We start from the raw sequence: 18,825 nt of genomic DNA, 5'->3' as shown, positions 1-18,825 counted from the left end.
CATATAGACTACACATCCTACTATGAGAGTGTGAGCACAGAGTGTACAGTTGGTGAGAACATCATCGTCATCGTGCAGCCATGAGGGAGATCACAGCAGTGATGCTTCTTTGTTTTTGTTGTTGTCCGATGAAAGTGAGCTACGGATACAATGCCTGGTAGGTGTATCACACAAATGATACTTTATTATCATATGGGCACATTTTATGGACAAAAGTATCGGGACACTTCAAATCTGGCCTCTCAGAATCCATGTCTTGCATGGCTAAAATTGAATAATTTTTCCTCATAATATTACGACTTTATTCTTGTAAAATTGCAACTTTTTTTTTTAATTCTTGCAAAATTTAAAACCTAATTTTTTTCTCACAATATTCCAACTTTTCCAAACTTTAATATTTCAAGTTCATGCTACTAAAATGACTACTTTTCCCCAGTCTTTAAAATTATTTAAAAATCATTATGTTGTCGTTGCCACAGCGCTTTAATTTGAAGTTTTCAATCAAGCAAGACATTCTCTGTCCTTGTGTCACAGTACTTTTGTCCACCATGCGACGTTCCTGCCACAAAGACACAGTGCAACTACTTTCAGGCCTGAACAGCTTCCAGGTGCTGAATCAGCGTGTTCCCAAATGGAGGAGAGAACACTGTAGCACGTGTCCATTGTTCCCAAAGTCCGGCGTGAACATGACGGTGATTATTATGATATATGGAAAGACATGGAGTGACTGCTAAATCCGTCATCCTTTTTCCAAGTGAACTAGTCATGCTTGCAATGTTGTCTTTATTTATGGAGTGTTGGGGGAGGGGGTTAGGTGGCTAAAGGTGAAATGAGACAACAGAGAAGACGTCCAATGAATGAAGTCATCAGCTAACATGCTGTGAGGTTATAATGCTCTCCTGATTGCAGTGTCATGCTAACTTCCTAGCACACGTACACGCTACGGATCTCTTCTTCACAGGTTAAAGGCATCTGGTGGGAGGGTCTCGGAAGCAGAAGGCGGCCAGGGCCAATGGGTCCGTCCGTGCGTTCAGCGCCCCCCTTTTGTGTGGGTGTTATATTCCTATACTATATAAACCCTGGGCATCATACATGGTCTGTTTCAAAGAAAACACTCCCTTCTTCCCTTCCTGTCTTCTCTCCACCCTCAGGTCTCTCCTCCGCGGCCAACTGTCCCTGCAGAGACTCGGCTGACAAGCTACAGCTGGACAGGACGCTGCTAAGGCTGGACTGGCGTGCGCCTCTGGGCTGGGCCTCGATTTCCACGCGGACCTCAATGTTGGTTCCATCCCTGTGGCGACATGATGCAATCAAACACAATCACGGCCATGTCCATCCATCCATTAACGTCTGCTGGTGTGACTGCCAGCCCGTCTAAAAGCTGCAGACTTCATTAGGAAGCCATAAACACCAAAAAGACAAGAGCGGACGCGTTTACCTCGAAGGAAGCGCCGCTTGTGTGCACTCTGATTGGCCGTCCTCGTGGGCGTATGCGTGGCGTTGGCCCGATTCCCCCTCCTTGGCGACGTAGTCGTCCAGCGATGCGGGTGTGGCGCTGGTGCTCGGGAGGGCGCTTGCTTCCTGTACGCTGACCTCCTGGAGGCTGGCGGCGTCGCCCAGCACGGGGTTACTCTGGGCTGTCCAGTGGTCGCTGACCACGTGAGAGAACAGAAGGTCTGCAGTGGAAATGGAAAACTCAAATACGTGCAACACATGACAAAAACATACAGTACTAAATCATCTACTCCGACTATATAATACGTCTAATCACTAACTGTAATCTAAAAATCATCCATCCAATCTCAGTAGGGAAGCTGTAAAGTAATATTACTATAATCTTCTGTACTATAATCACATTTGATGCCATCTAACATCTGATGGAACGGCACTGGCCTCCATCAATTACGCATCAATTCAGTGTTAGTTGTGTGCTTACAGCTGGCCAAGTCCTCCAGTTGTATCTTGTGCGTGTCGGGGGACTCGCTGTTGGGTCGACACCAGCCGTTCCTGCAGAGCGACATGGGCACCACGCCGTACACGTACGTCAACATGAGCGGCACGCCTACACCTGCAATACAAACAATGTACCACTGATAAAAAAGTCCACAAGTTTGTCAAATGTTTCAGCAGATCTCAAACACACCAAAGATTGTTTGGCTACAGACAGTAAGACAAGTTAATCGTTGATCGTGTGGTGTGTGGATTATGTAGCCTGCTAGCCTCTAGCGCTAGACTGACAGCCAGACTGCAGGCCACCCCAGGGGCGTTTTTTGTTTTTTTCATTGGCCCGCAGCACATTAAACCCAAAATCGGCAGTAATTTTACCAGAATAAAGTCCAAATATTTGGGCAATATTAATCAGAATTCTGGTGGCATGACGGTCGAGTGGTTAGTGCGCAGACCTCACAGCTAGGAGACCAGTGTTCAATTACTACTCGGCCATCTCTGTGTGGAGTTTGCATGTTCTCCCCGTGCATGCGTGGGTTTTCTCCGGGTACCACATTCCAAAAACATGCTAGGTTAATTGGTGACTCTAAATTGTCCATAGGTATAAATGTGAGTGTGAATGGTTGTTTGTCTATATGTGCCCTGTGATTGGCTGGCGACCAGTCCAGGGTGTACCCCGCCACTCGCCCAAAGACAGCTGGGATAGGCTCCAGCACCCCCCGGGACCCTCGTGAGGAAAAAGCAGTAGAAAATGAATGAATGAATGAATGATCAGGATTCTCAGAAAAAAATGTACATGAAGAAAGAACAGCAACAATTTTACAAGAATAAAGTCAAAATATGAAGAGAAGAAAGTCCTATTCTAACAATAAATTCAACCCCCTATTCAGGTTCATGTACACGCCGTATGTGACATTAGAAAAATTATCGTTTTAATTTCAATCAACTCCTTACCTACAGTCACAGCTGCTATGACCGGCGATACAAACACGGACATCATCACGCCACTGGCCACCGTCAAGTAGTGCTTGCTTCCTGAGATATTGTTTTTCTTACAGCGACCATGGACCTTCAAAAACAAAACCCGAGATTTATTGTGATGTCATGTTAACCCCACAAGGTAAAAAAAAATAGTGAGACACTCGACGATACACGAGATTGGGCCGACAAGAATGAGACATGATTTGAAATATATTGCAATATAGTCTTTTAATTTCTACTATGTTACACTCTACAGGGTTCAGTGGATGTGTACCTTGCGTCCCATGTAGATGGGTATGCCCACTATGATGACGGGTATGGCGATGCCCGCTATGAGTGAGATGACCACGGGGGCTCCTAGCAGCATGCCCACCTGCCACAGAACTTTGCGGGTTTGCGACCACGGTTTCTTCCCCCAGAACGTACATCCTGAGGGACTGGGGCACACATTTGTTAGCATTAGAGATGCACCATATCTTCATTTTGTCAAATGTTGTGGTGGTCAAGACCGAGATGATACTTATCAGTCCTAATCAAATATCAAGTCATTACTACTACTACCACATTCCGTGGCCCAGCAAGGTGCACCATATTCGATAATTATCATGCAACCTTCATTTTTGAAAAAGAACAAACTAATGAATGTGTACCTGAGGTAGTGCACGTCGGTGATCTCCTGCATACACAGCCAGCAGAACTGACAGGCACACACAGTACAGTTCATGCGGTTACAGCTGCCATCGTTGGTCTTCATGATGTAGGCGCCGCAGCGAGGGCACGGCTTGATCTCCTCTGCGTCTGCAACAACACCATACAATAATGTACATGTGCAATACATAACAGCTGACATGCCGTGTCGCACCTCCGCCGGCTTCTTCGTTGAAGACGTACAGCGCAGAGGCGTCTTTACTACCCGACCCGTGACGGGCTCGCTGGCGTCGGGCCTGGTCGCACGTCTGGTTGGGGTGCCACAGCTGCCGACAGTGGTAGCAGAACTCCGTGTTGCATCCGTCGCGGCCGCAGCTCAGCTTGGGACACTCAGCGCAGCCGTAAGCGATGACTGCGTAGCTGTAGTGGAGTAGACATGTAGACACTAAATTAGGTACACCTGCACAGTATGTCTATCATTATTATAGTGTGGCGTCACACCGAAGATGACGGGCGGTGGTGGCGCCTTGTGATCATAACTGAGAGCCTGTGATGTCTCTCTAGGCTCCTCAAGAGGGAATATTAACGTACCTTGTTAATATTCATAAGGCTGTGTGATTAACGATCAAGTAAAAATAACCTTGTGTGATTCACAGTTCAAGCACTTCCTTCCTTTTCAGATCACTTATCTACTCTTTGACATGTACAGAACATAGCAGATCCTGACAAGCGAGCATTCTAACTACATCAGAGTGTAGATACTTTATGTTCTCGCAGCGACTGTGTACATAACACTGCCCTAAAACTGTGGATTATGCAAAAATTAACAGGATTTATGCCTCACAAAGCAGACATAATCTGTTAAGCCTCTAAGGCGAAGCACTGTGTGTGGACACCATGCAAATACAACTGCCCTATGAGACACTTTTTCCACATTTCTTTGAAGGCATCTATTGTTTGTTTGTTTTTTTTACCATAGAACAAGAAACACCCAACACTCACTAATCGTCGCTGTCCTACAAGTACTTTTGCGCTGATGCTGGATGTAAATGCAGCTTGTATAAAAGGGAAAAAAACTAAATAGTGTCAGGTGTGTCCCCACCTGCAATCAGGTGCAGGACACCAGCGTGTATCCGGGTCAGCGGCCAGAAACCGCCTCAGATGGTACTCCTCGAACCGCTCCAGCAGCACCCGGTCGTCCAGGATGGTGCGAACGTCGAGTGGCGCCAGGGTCTCGGGGCACTGCGGGCACGCGATCCCCACCCGGCTCTCGGATATCTCGATACGCAGGTACTGGCGCAGGCAGTCCGAGCAGGTGCGGTGGGAGCAGGTGATGAGTCGCGGGAAGCGGCACCGCGGCTGGCTGAGCAGGCAGAGCGGACACTCCTCAAGGTGCTCGTCCACTAGGTGGTCCTGGCTGGAGGAGGAGAGCGACAGGACGTCGGTGGAGCCGCAGATCGGGGCCGCGGCGCCGCCATCCTCCTCCGGCTCAGTGCCTCGTCCTTCGCTTCTTTCTGCTCCGGAAACACTCGATTCTGCAGCGTCTTCTGTTGCAATTTCCTATGGAGAACACATCTTTTTAAACTGCATTTAACACAATACACGCGGACTGTTGCAATAAATTAATTAATCACACATTAAATTAAAATTAACTTTCATCATCATCATTTTGCCGGCCTCGGTATATTGCCATGTACATGTGTGTCTGTTTTGCTCCCGCCTCCAAGCAGGCAAGAAGTAGGTTCCCATTGGTTTCAGCAACATGGCACCTTTGCTCCATAGAACAACGGCATGAACGGAGTGAGACAGCCTTTTTGTCAGTCATACAGTCTTTCCACAATGAGAACAACGAGGTGGGGAAAAACTTATATGAGACCTAAACACACGTCTCTCTTTTCGGTGTGTTCTAAAACCACAACGAGGCAGCTAACAAATGCACATAATGGGACACACCTATTCCGCCAACAAAGGCCGCTATTGTGACGCCTCCAAAAACCTCCAACAAGGACTTATGGTTTAATAACCATGCTGTGATCATGTAGTAACACATTCATGATAACATACTTACAGTATTTTGCTGTATTTTGGTCATTTTAATCATTAACATGACTTCCTTCCTGCATTGATTTCACATAGCAACATAAAAAGGAACGCTACACCTAACTTTTCCAAATTCACTAACAAAAACACAGCTCCTATATGTAGTACTACCTTTCGCGAGTGTGTGGTGTGGCGGGGTGTCACTACACCAACAATGTAGTTCTTCCACGTAACAATGTTAATGATAGTTGTCGCTGGGTACCATTATGGGCATTCTTAGTTGTGTTGTTTCATCTGTTTATTTGTCTTTAGAATGTCCAGAAGAGAGAAAGAGGTGTGTCCATGTCTTACAATAAAGATTGTAGATGATGGGCAAAATTCCAACAAAAGTGCATTTTTCCTTTAAGGCAACTTTCATACAATTATCTCGGAGCTTCAGGCTCAGCAGTCTTTCTATGCCCTTCTGTTTCAGTTGTTTAAATGACATATTTTCTTTCTTATTCTTATTTCTTGGAATTGTTAAAAAATATTTTTTTCAAACCAAACAATAATAGAAAATAGTAAATCATGTTTTTACTAAGTTGTGCCAAATAAAATACCAATAAAAAACGAATAAAGAATAATAATTGTTAATGTTCTCAAAGGTAGCTAAAGGACATCCCTGGTAAATAAGTTCAGTCTGCAGGTGCTCAGTCGACTCTGGTTACTAGGCAACATCATTTAGGCAAATTAGCAATTAATTAAATAAACACTCTAATGGATTTGGGCTGTAACAGAGCAGACAGGAGCGGACCCGTCTGAAGTTAATGATCTACAGTCTGGATTAGTGGTGGTCTCGCAGCATCCTCTCCTGTATCTTTTCATGATAAAGTATGTCGTTTCAGCTGTTTGACTGAAGCAACAACAAATGTTCTGAGCGTGCCTATCGACTGAAGTCATTCCAAAAACTGGAATATTGGTTGTTTTTTGTATTTTTTATTAGAAGCCAATAGATACAATCATTATGTCATAAAATATATAAAACAAACATTAAAATAAAGCTAAATATGACTCTTACCAGCTCTGGATGTTCCCGCAGCGTGAGGGTGATGGCTACTTCCTCTTTGGGCCGGGCCTCCACATTCTTTTCCGGCCGCGGTTCCGATTTGGGCTTTCGGCTGAAGAAGTTGAGGAAGCTCAGGGGCCCCGTCTGCTGCTGTTTGGGCCTCTTCATGGTCGACTTGGACTGGAACGGCGACTGAGGAGCGCAGGCCAACGACCATGAAGCACAATGTGTGTGCGTGTGTGTGTGAGTCAAGGAGCGAGGGTGGAAGAGAGGCAGCGATGGAGGACGACAAGAGAGGAGGTGACCCCTGTCAAAAGGGGAACATCACTAGCAGCGATTCATCGGGATGTTCCTGTTGTATCTTCTCCTTCACTGGACTTTTGCTGGTCCTCTGTTGAACATCCCCAAGTATGTTTAGAGCTCCTCTTCACAGCCTGTATACGAAAAAAAACACAACTTGCAGATCTTTATATCCAACACAGCAAAATGAAAGAAGTGACAGTCCCAGGCTCGGCATTGTGGAATATCCTTAAACGCAGACAGGAAGAAGGTGCAACATTCCATGCCAGGACCAACACCTAACACTCACCTCTATAAAGAAGGCCCAGGTGACCAAATTGCAAACCAACCATTAAAAAATTGGCTTTTCATACAGAACCCGGTGACGTGGGCTACTGCATCCTACAATCAGAACACGTCCGCAAAACTTTTGAACACAAACAGCATCCCGCCTCTGTTCTGGCTCTAATATGTACTACCTACAAAGCCAGAAAACAGTTTTGCAGAACAACAACACAGCAGAAAAGTGTTAAAATGCTTTCTGAAGACTTTTTGCAGATACTGTACAACTTAAAAAAAAACTATTAAAACTATTAAACTGGCTAAGCCTTAGTCACTAAGGCGTTGCTTGCACAGCTTCATGTTTTCTCCTCACAACATGTTAGACAAAGCCTAGAGAATGCCTTTTAATGACAACAACAGATGGAATTATTACACAACTAGCATCTGCCAGAGCCTTGCCATAGCCCTAAAATGCACCGCAAGGATGCAAGTCATCCTTTTTTCAGCTCCGAGGTGTTGTGTTTTTTTTTTTTGTTTATCGTGAGGACGCGACACTTGTTAGCCAGCTGTTGCCATGCCGCTAAGCCGAGAGGGAATAAGGTAGGACCTTGGGAGGAGGGAAACCTGGTGATGGGGATGCTGATGCAGCCTCCCTGTGCAACATCTGCTCACTGGACAGCATCCCACAGCAGCAATGCGGCTTTCAGGAGGCAGGAGGGTGACCTCAGCCTGCCCACACACACACACTCACACACACACACACACATACACACACAGAGGCATCCCTGACCAAAATATACCATGTGATACTCAATGGGAGCTGCTGCAGAGCCACACAATAGAGGTCACATCATGTCATAGGTCCCTTTAACTCTTTGGCGTCATATTATTTAACATATACTCCAAACTACAGCTCATTTGGATGCAATTTTACCACAATACACAACAACAGCATGGGTAACTTACACCATGCTGTTGCAGGGAGTGGCATGTTTTAATAGCTCCACATTGTGTTTGTCAAAATGTGAGCACGGATCGGCTTTGAACGCCTCAAGAGGAGATCTAACACACATCTAAGATGCATTACGTAAACGGCTTCTTACCTCTCGGTGTGCGGCGCCCTCTCTTTGCAGCGCATTAAACAAATGGCTCCTCCCCTAAAGACGCGAAGAAAATCCTCATCCTCCTCCTTTCAGACGCCGTCCTTCTGTTACCCCGGAAAAGCTGCAGAGAAGCGGTGCAAGTGGTGGTGGTGGTGGTTTTAAGGAGGGGCGGGGGTTCACAGGCAGAGCAATGCATCCGCGGTGAAGAGAGCCTTCCCCCGGCTTGCACCTCACTGACGACTCGCATGTGAGCAGCAGCGGCCCGGATGGGTGGCACACTGCGGTGACATGGACCAATGGGATGACGCAGGAGCTCAGGATCTCCTATTCATAAATGAGAAGCGTTGCTTCTCACAAATACACTCATTGCACAGGATTTTATACCTCTGGTATTGACATTTTTATGAAAATAAGACAAAATGTATTATCGCATCCAGGTGAAATCTTGCCCCTCATATTAACATAAAAAGGATATGTATTCTAACGAGAAGCTGTATGCTAATATACACGATTCTGTGAAAGTTTTTCACTCAGTGTTTTTTTACACGCTCAATTGAAGAATTCTAAAATATAACTTACTACAGTACTTTGCTTATAGATAGTTACCTAAAATGAGGATAACATGATACAATAAGATAATTCTAAGATAACATATCATAAGGTTTTGCTTTGTGACTTCACCTAGCTAGCATCAAAAACTCAAAACGATTCCCGGAAGCGGCATTAACTAGTTAAAAGGACAAGTCCACGGTAGAAGCATAACATCCGGTGGGTCAGTGTGCCTTTCAAAATAAACGTTTTAAAGCAGTTCATTTCAAAGAGTAACCTAGTGTTTGAATAAATATATACGATGATGTTCTGGGGCAATGTAAAAAGATAACACTAACAAAAAAAGTATTTTGTCACGAATATTCTCGTATCATCACAATTTTATTGTTAATTTCAGTTTTCATTATGCTCCTAATAATAGTCCTACCTCCAAAATATCGCCAACAATCATATACTTCTCCAGAAAAATCCCAAATATTTGATGAGCATGAATGATTGGAATTGATGATTAGAATCAAATAAACACCAACATTAAACGATGTGTTCGTTTGTGTAAATTACTGCCGGAAACAGAAATGTCGAGCTAAATGATACCTACAGCTCGATAGAACAGAATGAAATCCGGTGGGGTCTATGGTACTTTCAAAATAAACGACAGTTTATTTGGAAAAAGTAGACTTTCCAATAGCTCTACAATAAGTATTGGGACAACACTAACAAACATTATAAAACCATGTTAAATAGTACGAGGATAGCGTATTTATTTCACGTTTATTCTCAGAAAATTATAGCTTTATTGTGTTTATTGCCTATATGTTTATATGTGTACCTAATGTTATGGCTAGCGAGTGTACAAACTACAAAGAATAAAAAAAATGTTTTCTTATATGTTGCAGTACTGTCGTCATTCAGCGATGTAAAACTCTAATTGTAGCGATTGTGCCCTCAGACGTGATGACTGAAAGGGTGACGTGAGGTGCAACCAAAGGGACAAACGCTACGAATGCTATCGTGACGACATATGCACGCTTTAATTGTGAAGTGGCCCCAACCGGAAGTATCCTTGTTGTTCCTGCTCCGGCAGATCACAGGGCGAATGAGAAAATCAATTAAGTTATGAAAAATAGCATTAATTGCCTTTCTTTGTCGCCGAGGCTCATGAAGAAATGGCGGATCTCCAGACGTGGAGCACTCCCGGAGAGCCGAGCCGCAGCTAATGGGGCGCACTGCGGCGACAAACACGCCACTCGGGGGGAGGAGTACTTTCTCTTTTTAGGTAAGTTAGCATGGTGGCTCACTTTGCACTGTAGTTGACGTTAGCTTCACCGAGGCTAATTTAGCCGTGTGTTGACAACGGAGAAGCGCAGCTCATGACAAACTAAGACGACGCTTGTTTGTTTATTGGCATCTGTTTGTGTCCCACCGTCGCGTTGGGTGAAATGTTGAAATGATTCACCTTTTGTGGCCACATCTGGAAACCTGCTGAGGCTGGTCAACATTAGCCGCATGCTGTTTTTGTGAACGGGTTGCAGTGTAGTAGTCTCGCTTGCTGGTGCGAATTTCCCAGCTGGTTGGCTTCAGCATCTAATTACCGCGTCAAAGTGTCTCCTTTTGTTAACGTCAATTGAACAAAAAGCATGCACCTTATAGCCTCATATGGTGAGCTGAGAAACTGTTTACTCAACCGCAGAGGGTGTCGGGCGGCAATCGATCACCACACTCGGTAAAAAAAAAAACACCAATAACAAAATGTGTACTGTATTAAAAGGGGGGCACAAGATCTTGTCAAATGAGTGTTGTCATTCAGAGAAAAAACTCAAGTGGGCACTACACCTGGGATGATAATTAATCAAAATTAATTGAGATGTCATTTTTTATTGCACTTTTCTTAAAAGTAATGTGAAAATCTCTAGTGTGTTGTAACACACCTAGTAATAAACCACCTGCCCAGGGGGCATTTGCGAACCGCAGCTTGTTTTTTTTTTTTTTATTGTGGGGAGATTACCTGTACTGTGCAGGTGAGCAAATCAAGCTCTCCTTTCTACTGCTTGTGACGTTAACTGCAGTGTCGTAGCTTCCTCTGAGCTCACTTGTCAACAAACACTCACTTTTAGAGGAAGGCGTTTTGTGTGCAAGTTGCTCGGCGATTGATGAGCACAGCTAGGAGACCAGGGTTCAATTCCACCCTCGGCCATCTCTGTGTGGAGTTTGCATGTTCTCCCCGTGCATGCATGGGTTTTCTCCGGGTACTCCGGTTTCCTCCCACATTCCAAAAACATGCTAGGTTAATTGGCGACTCCAAATTGTCCATAGGTATGAATGTGAGTGTGAATGGTTGTTTGTCTATATGTGCCCTGTGATTGGCTGGCGACCAGTCCAGGGTGTACCCCGCCTCTCGCCCCAAGACAGCTGGGATAGGCTCCAGCACCCCCGCGACCCTCATGAGGAAAAGCGGTAGAAAATGAATGAATGAATGAATGAATTTGTTCAAATCCAAATTTGTTAGTCCTTCCTCACTTTCCTCAAGGTGTGCATAAACTACCGTTAAATCTATTTTTAAAAAAAGTAAAATTTGAGTACACAGCCCTCTGTGGGGTAAAAAGATTTGACACCTGATGTGTACCTCATATGGTGCTCACTCAACTGCAGAGAGTGGCAGATGTCATTCAATGTCTCCTTCCGTCTTTGACAGAATTCCTTGGAAATCCCTACGCTGGTGTGATGGTTGTGGAAGTCTGCAGGAAGACGTTTCAAACAAAGGAGAGGCTGACTGGAAGATGCCAAGAAAAAAACAGCAGAATCCACAGTCAGTCAAGTGTGAGTCAGTCGTAAACATTTGGTGTGTTGTTGTATTGTGAAGCGGCTCAATCAATGGAAGCGGCTCATCTTGTTGTTCTGTTCTCCTGGCAGCGGATTCTAAAGATGTTGTAGCTGCCGAAACTCCAGGAAACCTCGCATTAGACACAGACTTCCTTCTAGAACACGACCTTCACTTTGCTGATCCTTATCGTGACGACAAGTTTCTGGGCCTGGAAAAGTTCTCAGGTTGGTTTGAACATCCCAAAAGTTGCGTGTGTTTGTAGAGCACACGGATGGCAAATTCATGGACACATCATTAGGTACACCCAGTGACATTACATCCAAGCTTCTACAATGCTTAATACACATTTGCGGCCAGGAAAATGAGCATAATAGGTCCCCTTTAAGGTTACTTTTACCTTCACTGAAGATGTGGTTGTCCCCAAAGACACAATGCGGCAGCGAGATCAAACACCATCGCCACCTTCCTGTTTTGACATTGGTTTGTTTCCAGAATTCCGTAGTGTTTCTCATCTCAGTAAGCTAAAATGGAGCCAAAAAAGGTTGCAAGTGCCAGCATATTGATAAAGAAGCTGAGAAACATGACTGGATTCCATAAATAAGTCATGGCAAAACTGGAAGGTGGTGCCTTACAGTTTTTGGGAACATGTTCAGTGAAGGTAAAAATAACCTTAGATGTTAATTTCTCCTTTTCATTCATCATTTCTATGCATTGATAATTGTTTTATGCATAGAAAAACGCGTTAACCGCTGGTGACATCCTGGACGCGTGAAGCAACTCCAGTTCCGGTTGTCCTTTTGTTTGCTAACTATTAGGATGCTACTAAAGAGGGGTGAAACAAAATGAGTACAGGTGGACTCATGCATCGTATGACTACCACGACAAGGTGTGACATATTGTGTGCTAAACAGAGAATGCACACGGTCAATATTGTGGCGTAAATTTTCAACAACAAAAAACACTAACTGAGGTTCCACTGAATGAAAGCTTCTCGCCTTTCTACTGTTGTAGTCACTCTCTCACTCCCAACATTATTATGGTCTGTTATTCATCTCCACTGAACAATGGCGGAACGCCGCTTTCATCTTACCCCTTTACGTATTTCAGTGGGAGGGGCCAAGTGTTCACAAACTTGGATGACGTACGCAGGTTTTCAAGCTCCAGCTTCTCTTTGGCATTATCCCAAAGCTACCTAGCCGTAGCATTGTTTGGCAAATCTAAAAAGTTAGGATTACAAAGTATGGTATGTTTAAAAAAAAAAAAAAATAATACAGGAGACGAAATGTCCAAAATACATAGATTACTCATACTCGTTGTTGAAATGCAGTGTACCTTCTGTGTGAGATGAGGAGCGGCGTGTGTTGTTTCCTAACATGCTGCTTTCATCACGGAAAGCATGAGAAAGGCTGACGCCATTATTATATAAGGGTCATAAAAAAGTACCACCATTACCATCAAGGACACCATCATGAGAGGGCATCTATTCATCATCATCATCATCATCATCATCATCATCATCATGTGCTGTTGCCTCCGCTATTGCCATTATCATTACCCCATCATCATCATCATCATCAAAGCTCATTACCATCAGCTGCAGCCACACTATCATCATCATCATCATCATCAGGCTCTGTAATCATGGTTGGGGGGTTGGGGGTGTATGACCAAGGGGTGGTCCGGACTCTCCTCACATTCTCAGTCCACATCTTTGAGGGGAAAGCAGCTTTTACCTGCGCTCTGAAAACAAGGCGCTTTTTGTCTTCGCGCCCCGAGGGAGGCAGCTTCTTTCGGTTGGCAACAATCTTGGGAAAAGAGCGTGAGTATGAAATGTAGTTCTTGGCCAAGTTGGGTGGAGAGCACGAGCGCTTGATGTGATGTGACATCGCAAGGAGGTATGTCAGGCACGATGTCGGCGATTCTGGCGTGTCCCTTTTTGCTTTCATCTCAAAGGGGTTTTGTAGTTTTCCTCGTGTGTTTGACTGGATGGGCCAAAGAACATAGGTGGTGAGTTTTTTTTTCCATGTCATATTATGAGATTTAATGCCTTAAACCCTGCGATTCGATAACGACCAGTGCAGGGTGTACCCCGCTTCTCAGCCAAAGTCATTTGGCATAGCCACTACCCTAGTGAGGATAAGGGACGTAGAAGATGGATGGATGGATACATAATGCTTTAAACCCATTGGCTAAATTCAAACATATGCAGGTGAGTAGTTCTTTGAGTAATGCCAGAATACCTTCTGTAATAAGTCATACACATATAGAGAAAAATGTTATTTAATTAGAAATGTATTAATTCAGGCGGCACGGTGGTTGAGCGGTTAGCGCGCAGACCTCACAGCTAGGAGACCAGGGTTCAATTCCACCCTCGGCCATCTCTGTGTGGAGTTTGCATGTTCTCCCCGTGCATGCGTGGGTTTTCTCCGGGTACTCCGGTTTCCTCCCACATTCCAAAAACATGCTAGGTTAATTGGCGACTCCAAATTGTCCATAGGTATGAATGTGAGTGTGAATGGTTGTTTGTCTATATGTGCCCTGTGATTGGCTGGCGACCAGTCCAGGGTGTACCCCGCCTCTCGCCTGAAGACTGCGACCCTCGTGAGGAAAAAGCGGTAGAAAATTAATTAATGAATATAATAATTCATTTTCTACCGCTTATCCTCATGAGGGCTGATGCTGGAGCCTATCCCAGCTGTCTTCAGGCGAGAGGCGGGGTACACCCTGGACTGGTGGCCAGCCAATCACAGGGCACATATAGACAAACAACCATTCACACTCACATTCATACCATGGACAATTTGGAGTTACCAATTAACCTAGCATGTTTTTGGAATGTGGGAGGAAACCGGAGTACCCGGAAAAAAACATGCATGCACAGGGAGAACATGCAAACTCCATACAGAGATGGCGGAGGGTGTTGAAAGATATTAGAAGGGGGAAAAAAAGAGAAAAAGTTAATAATAATATGCTTTGTTACAGATGCTTGTGGGTGATGCTTTAGTTATGTCTGAGTTGAGAGATGGCCAATGGCGTGGTTGACTAGTACAGTGGTAGCACCCATGAGTAATGTAGTACTACAGTAGTAGCAGTGTAGTAGCGGTGGTACTGTTGACTACAGTAGTGTGTTGTGTTCCCTACAGAGGTAGCTGCTGAGATCGGTTTCTCTGTGTATCCTCTGTGTGATGAGGACAACCCCGACTGCAGCCAGCTCAGCATGGATAGCGAAACGGAAAACTCCCACAGCAGCACACCCGACAACGTAAGGGAGGATGAGGGCCACATGGGCCGCTCCGAGGCCACCTTCCCCCCTTATCTGTCCTGCCGGGGCTGCGGCCAGCTCCGCGACGACCCACTAGGACACCTGGTGGGTCCTTACTGCCTGCGCTGCTGCAAAGCCGCCAGGGACGCCAAAAACACGGACTTCGCTTACGGAAGCCTGAGCGGGATTCACCCCCACTCGCAGCTTGACGGGATCCCCAACGGCATGGGCGACGGGGCGCTGTCGGGCGACGACAAGGCCAAGCTGCACTCGTGCCACCAGTGCGGCTTCTCGTCTCGCTACGCCAACCACGTCAAGCGCCACATGAAGACGCACAACGGCGAGAAGCCCTTCAACTGCCCCATTTGCGCCTACGCCTCGGCACAGCTCGTCAACCTGCAGCGCCACCTGCGCATCCACACGGGCGAGAAGCCCTACAAGTGCGAGAGCTGCGCCTTCGCCTGCAGCTCCCTCGGCAACCTCAAGAGGCACCAGCGCATGCACACGCCCAATGCCGGCGGGCCGGGAGGGCAGGACGCGGCGCTGAGACCCAGCGGCGGGTCCAGCGCCCTCAAGAGTCACATGACCGGCCAGAGAACCAGTGAGGAGGAGGAGGATGAAGCTGCCAAGGGTATGTTTATCTTGCTTTACTAAATTTGTTTTAATAACGGATGTTGGTGTTTTGGAGCAGGGGTGTCCAAACTTTTTCCAGTGAGGGACACATAGGAAAAAAATGGAAGGATGAAGGGCCACTTTGATATTCTAGACCAGGGGTCTCAAACTCAATTTACCTGGGGGCCACTGGAGCTAGGGTCTGGGCAAGGCTGGGCCGCATCAGGTTTTCGAAAAACAAAACCGCATTTATTAAAAACAGAAAAATATACAAACTTTTTCAGTGCTTTGGTTCCGATTTTCTACAATAAAAGCTCTGATAAAACATTCCACTGTTCTCAAATATCTTTATTTTTATTTTTCTGCACAAAATAAGATGAAAAATAAATAAACAAATCAATCAACAAAAGAAAATCAATCAATCAGTAATAAATAAATCTAATAATAATAAAACGGCAAATAATAATAACTTAAGAAACCACATATAGTTGGTGGGTAGACAAATTATTTTTTTCAGATTAAAATGAACAAAGCATTATTAGAGCCCTGTAGACATGACAAAACACGACTATAGTCACATTTATACTCTTTTTATTTACAACATATTGCGCCACTGCAGGGTCTTGAGACACATGCTAACTGGCAAACTAGAGAGCTAGCGACCTAAACGGTAGCCTTCAAGTTATTTCCTTTAAACTTAAATAGCCAAAAACTTACCACTTCCACACGGATAGGGAGGATAACTATTAACAGTTATTTAACCTTTAACATGAACATTAATCAAACGTAATAATTTTTTCTGGGTACATGATACCATACAGCATCCATATCAAACTTGCGCGGGCCGCACTAACATTAAACTTTCATATCAAGGCGGGGGCCTCAAACTAGTGTCCTGCGGGCCACATTTGGCCCATGGGCCGTGTGTTTGAGACCCCTGTTCTAGACCCAACCGGATTACCGGATACAGGATTCAGTAATCATGGAATATTTCCATTGTTAGGGAATAGAAAACCCGTTTACCATCCTTTATTAGAGCCCCCTGGACATGAAATAACACCTCTACAGTCACCAACTTCTCTTAATTATTCATTTATTCCCATAATATTTACTTTATTCTCGTAACAAATGTTTTTGCTCTGTTTGTCATACTATTACGACTAACTAAAAAACTCTTGTTTCAATTGTATGCTTCTAAAATGACATTACTTCATATCCCTCATATGTCATTATTGTCATAGAATTCCTAATTTAATACATTTAATTATGCTGATTTTTCCCTTTTTTCTGTCCAAACTTTAGCATATCAAAAATAGGCATGTTTAGTAGCAGCTATTTGGGTTTTTTTTTCTACCATTTGTAGCACCGGGGGATGCCCTGTGGGCTACATTATGGTCTTCTACAATCTTGCGGTTCTAACCTATTTCTGTTCTGTCACGCCAGAGGTTGCAGCAGCCTCAGCTCACCTGAGTCTAGCAGTCCAGAATGCAGACTACCTCTCAGTTCTTGAGAGCCTAAAAGGGGGGTCGCCACAGCCCACGCCTTCCTCCACCCCGGCCCTCGGCGGCAGGTCAGGCAGAGGCGGCGGCAGCGCCCCCGTGTCCTCGTCCCTCCCTTACACGTGCCGCCTGTGCGGTGTGGTTCTGGAAGACGAGGACGGCTCGTCGGCCCAAATCTGTGCCAAGTGCACGTTGGAGATGCTGACCAAAGACTCGTCGTCGTCGCCCGGCAGCCCTGTGGAGCGCACCGATAAAGTGTACACGTGCGCCGCCTGCCCCTTCCTCACGCACTACCCCAACCACCTGGCCCGCCACATGAAGACGCACAGCGGCGAGAAGCCCTACAAGTGCCCGCAGTGCGACTACGCCTCGGCACACTTCGACAACCTCAAGCGCCACCACCGCGTGCACACGGGCGAGAAGCCCTACAAGTGCCACCTGTGCGATTACGCCTGCGGAAACCTGGCCAACCTCAAGCGGCACCAGCGCGTGCACTCGGGCGCCAAGCCTTTCCAGTGCGCCATCTGCAACTACAGCTGCAACCAGAGCATGAACCTCAAGCGCCACATGCTGCGGCACACGGGCGAGAAACCCTACAAGTGCCAGGAGTGCGGCTACACCACGGGGCACTGGGACAACTACAAGCGGCACCAGAAGAAGCACGGCCTGGCCACCGACGGATGGGTCAAGGTGCCCATGACCGGAGGCCGGGACCAGGAGGATGTGGCCAAGGGGGCGAGGGGCGGTGCGGGGGCGGCCGCGCACATGGCGAGAGAAGGCGCTCAGACGTTGCAGCACTCGTGCTACAAACTGGAAATGGTCTAAAGACTTTTTCTACAGAGCCTTTATATCCTCTCTTGTCCCAACATTGTGATGCCTTTCGGGTGGACTCTTCTGTCTTTTGTCGCTGTGCTTTGTGTCCATCCCGCTACGTTGCTGTCCTTTACTTCCAGCATTTAAAGACAAATACTCCCGAGGGAGTGGTGCATGATGCTTTTTGCCTAAAAAAACAAAAACAAAAACATAACACTACACAATAAGTAAGGGTACATGCGTCCTTGAACGCATCATTCTCTGTTTGCATTGGCACTCTGGTGACGGCGTGCCTTGGAATGAACTGCTAGCAAAGAAGTGCTTCTTAACGCCACTGGAATTGTTTTATGGGCGATGCAGAAATAAAACTATTTTAAGCCCCTCAAGACTATTATTAAGAGTTGATTTAAATTTGAGGTGGTGTCCTAAATGTTTGTGCTTTATATGGGGTTGTTTGTGTCCCCCTTTATGTTCCGACTGTGAAATCAACCCATTGTTTACTTGACAAAACAAAAAAATGGCATTAGAAAGTAAGCATGTGTGTAACAATTATTTTTCTAACAGTATTACTCAATATAAATATACAGTATTGGATGGTTTTCAGTGGATGTGCCATGTAGTTTCCCCCTGTAAGAATTAAGTTTATTATTATGAAAAGTTCATTATTATAATTGTATGCAAGGGAAATTTGTCCAGTTCCGTGTCCTTATGCAGTGTCTCATCAATGCCTTAAAACCAGGACTTTACAATAAAGATTATTGCATTGAATGTCATATAGCCGACTCATTGTTTCCTAAAAGTGCAAGGCTTATATTCAAAGCTAGGTGTCTACAGTCCCTTATCTATAGCGGTTAGCTGCTGCCATGACTTTGTAAATACTGTTTTTAACATTTGGGGTCCTGTAGACATGGAATAATGCCACCTTTACATGTTGCTCAACTAAT

At 45.4% G+C, this 18,825-nt stretch overlaps 2 protein-coding genes across 2 annotated transcripts; one reads left to right on the top strand and one right to left on the bottom strand.

Annotated features, from left to right (window-relative positions):
* Positions 1 to 769: 769 nt before the first annotated feature.
* On the bottom strand, positions 770 to 10,427 carry si:ch211-278j3.3 (E3 ubiquitin-protein ligase RNF19B). Its single transcript, XM_058056920.1, has 11 exons — positions 10,331 to 10,427; positions 8,326 to 8,649; positions 6,674 to 7,095; positions 4,679 to 5,136; positions 3,791 to 3,996; positions 3,579 to 3,726; positions 3,203 to 3,365; positions 2,902 to 3,016; positions 1,937 to 2,068; positions 1,439 to 1,676; positions 770 to 1,291 (listed from the first exon to the last, which is right to left on the bottom strand). The coding sequence occupies exons 3-11, from the start codon at positions 6,827 to 6,829 to the stop codon at positions 1,087 to 1,089; spliced, it is 1,821 nt and encodes a 606-aa protein (XP_057912903.1). The 5' UTR covers positions 6,830 to 7,095; positions 8,326 to 8,649; positions 10,331 to 10,427; the 3' UTR covers positions 770 to 1,086.
* On the top strand, positions 9,920 to 18,651 carry znf513a (zinc finger protein 513a). The gene is made up of 5 exons (XM_058056921.1): positions 9,920 to 10,150; positions 11,567 to 11,691; positions 11,785 to 11,919; positions 14,839 to 15,588; positions 17,013 to 18,651. The coding sequence occupies exons 2-5, from the start codon at positions 11,652 to 11,654 to the stop codon at positions 17,891 to 17,893; spliced, it is 1,806 nt and encodes a 601-aa protein (XP_057912904.1). The 5' UTR covers positions 9,920 to 10,150; positions 11,567 to 11,651; the 3' UTR covers positions 17,894 to 18,651.
* Positions 18,652 to 18,825: the final 174 nt, after the last annotated feature.

The sequence above is a fragment of the Doryrhamphus excisus genome, chromosome 19 (assembly GCF_030265055.1).
Source record: "Doryrhamphus excisus isolate RoL2022-K1 chromosome 19, RoL_Dexc_1.0, whole genome shotgun sequence".
Classification (NCBI taxonomy): Eukaryota; Metazoa; Chordata; class Actinopteri; order Syngnathiformes; family Syngnathidae; genus Doryrhamphus; species Doryrhamphus excisus.
This window is presented reverse-complemented; position numbering and strand designations above follow the sequence as displayed.

What these genes read in the sequence shown, in the direction of transcription:
- si:ch211-278j3.3 (XM_058056920.1), bottom strand. Translation starts at nt 6,829, where the DNA reads ATGAAGAGGCCCAAACAGCAGCAGACGGGGCCCCTGAGCTTCCTCAAC. An exon ending in TGCGGGAACATCCAGAGCTG is followed by an intron (nt 5,137 to 6,673) that starts GTAAGAGTCATA and finishes TGTTCTCCATAG; the next exon opens with GAAATTGCAACAGAAGACGC. An exon ending in ACTGGAGGACTTGGCCAGCT is followed by an intron (nt 1,677 to 1,936) that starts GTAAGCACACAA and finishes TTTCCACTGCAG; the next exon opens with ACCTTCTGTTCTCTCACGTG.
- znf513a (XM_058056921.1), top strand. Translation starts at nt 11,652, where the DNA reads ATGCCAAGAAAAAAACAGCAGAATCCACAGTCAGTCAAGT. An exon ending in GAATCCACAGTCAGTCAAGT is followed by an intron (nt 11,692 to 11,784) that starts GTGAGTCAGTCG and finishes TTCTCCTGGCAG; the next exon opens with CGGATTCTAAAGATGTTGTA. An exon ending in GGGCCTGGAAAAGTTCTCAG is followed by an intron (nt 11,920 to 14,838) that starts GTTGGTTTGAAC and finishes TGTTCCCTACAG; the next exon opens with AGGTAGCTGCTGAGATCGGT.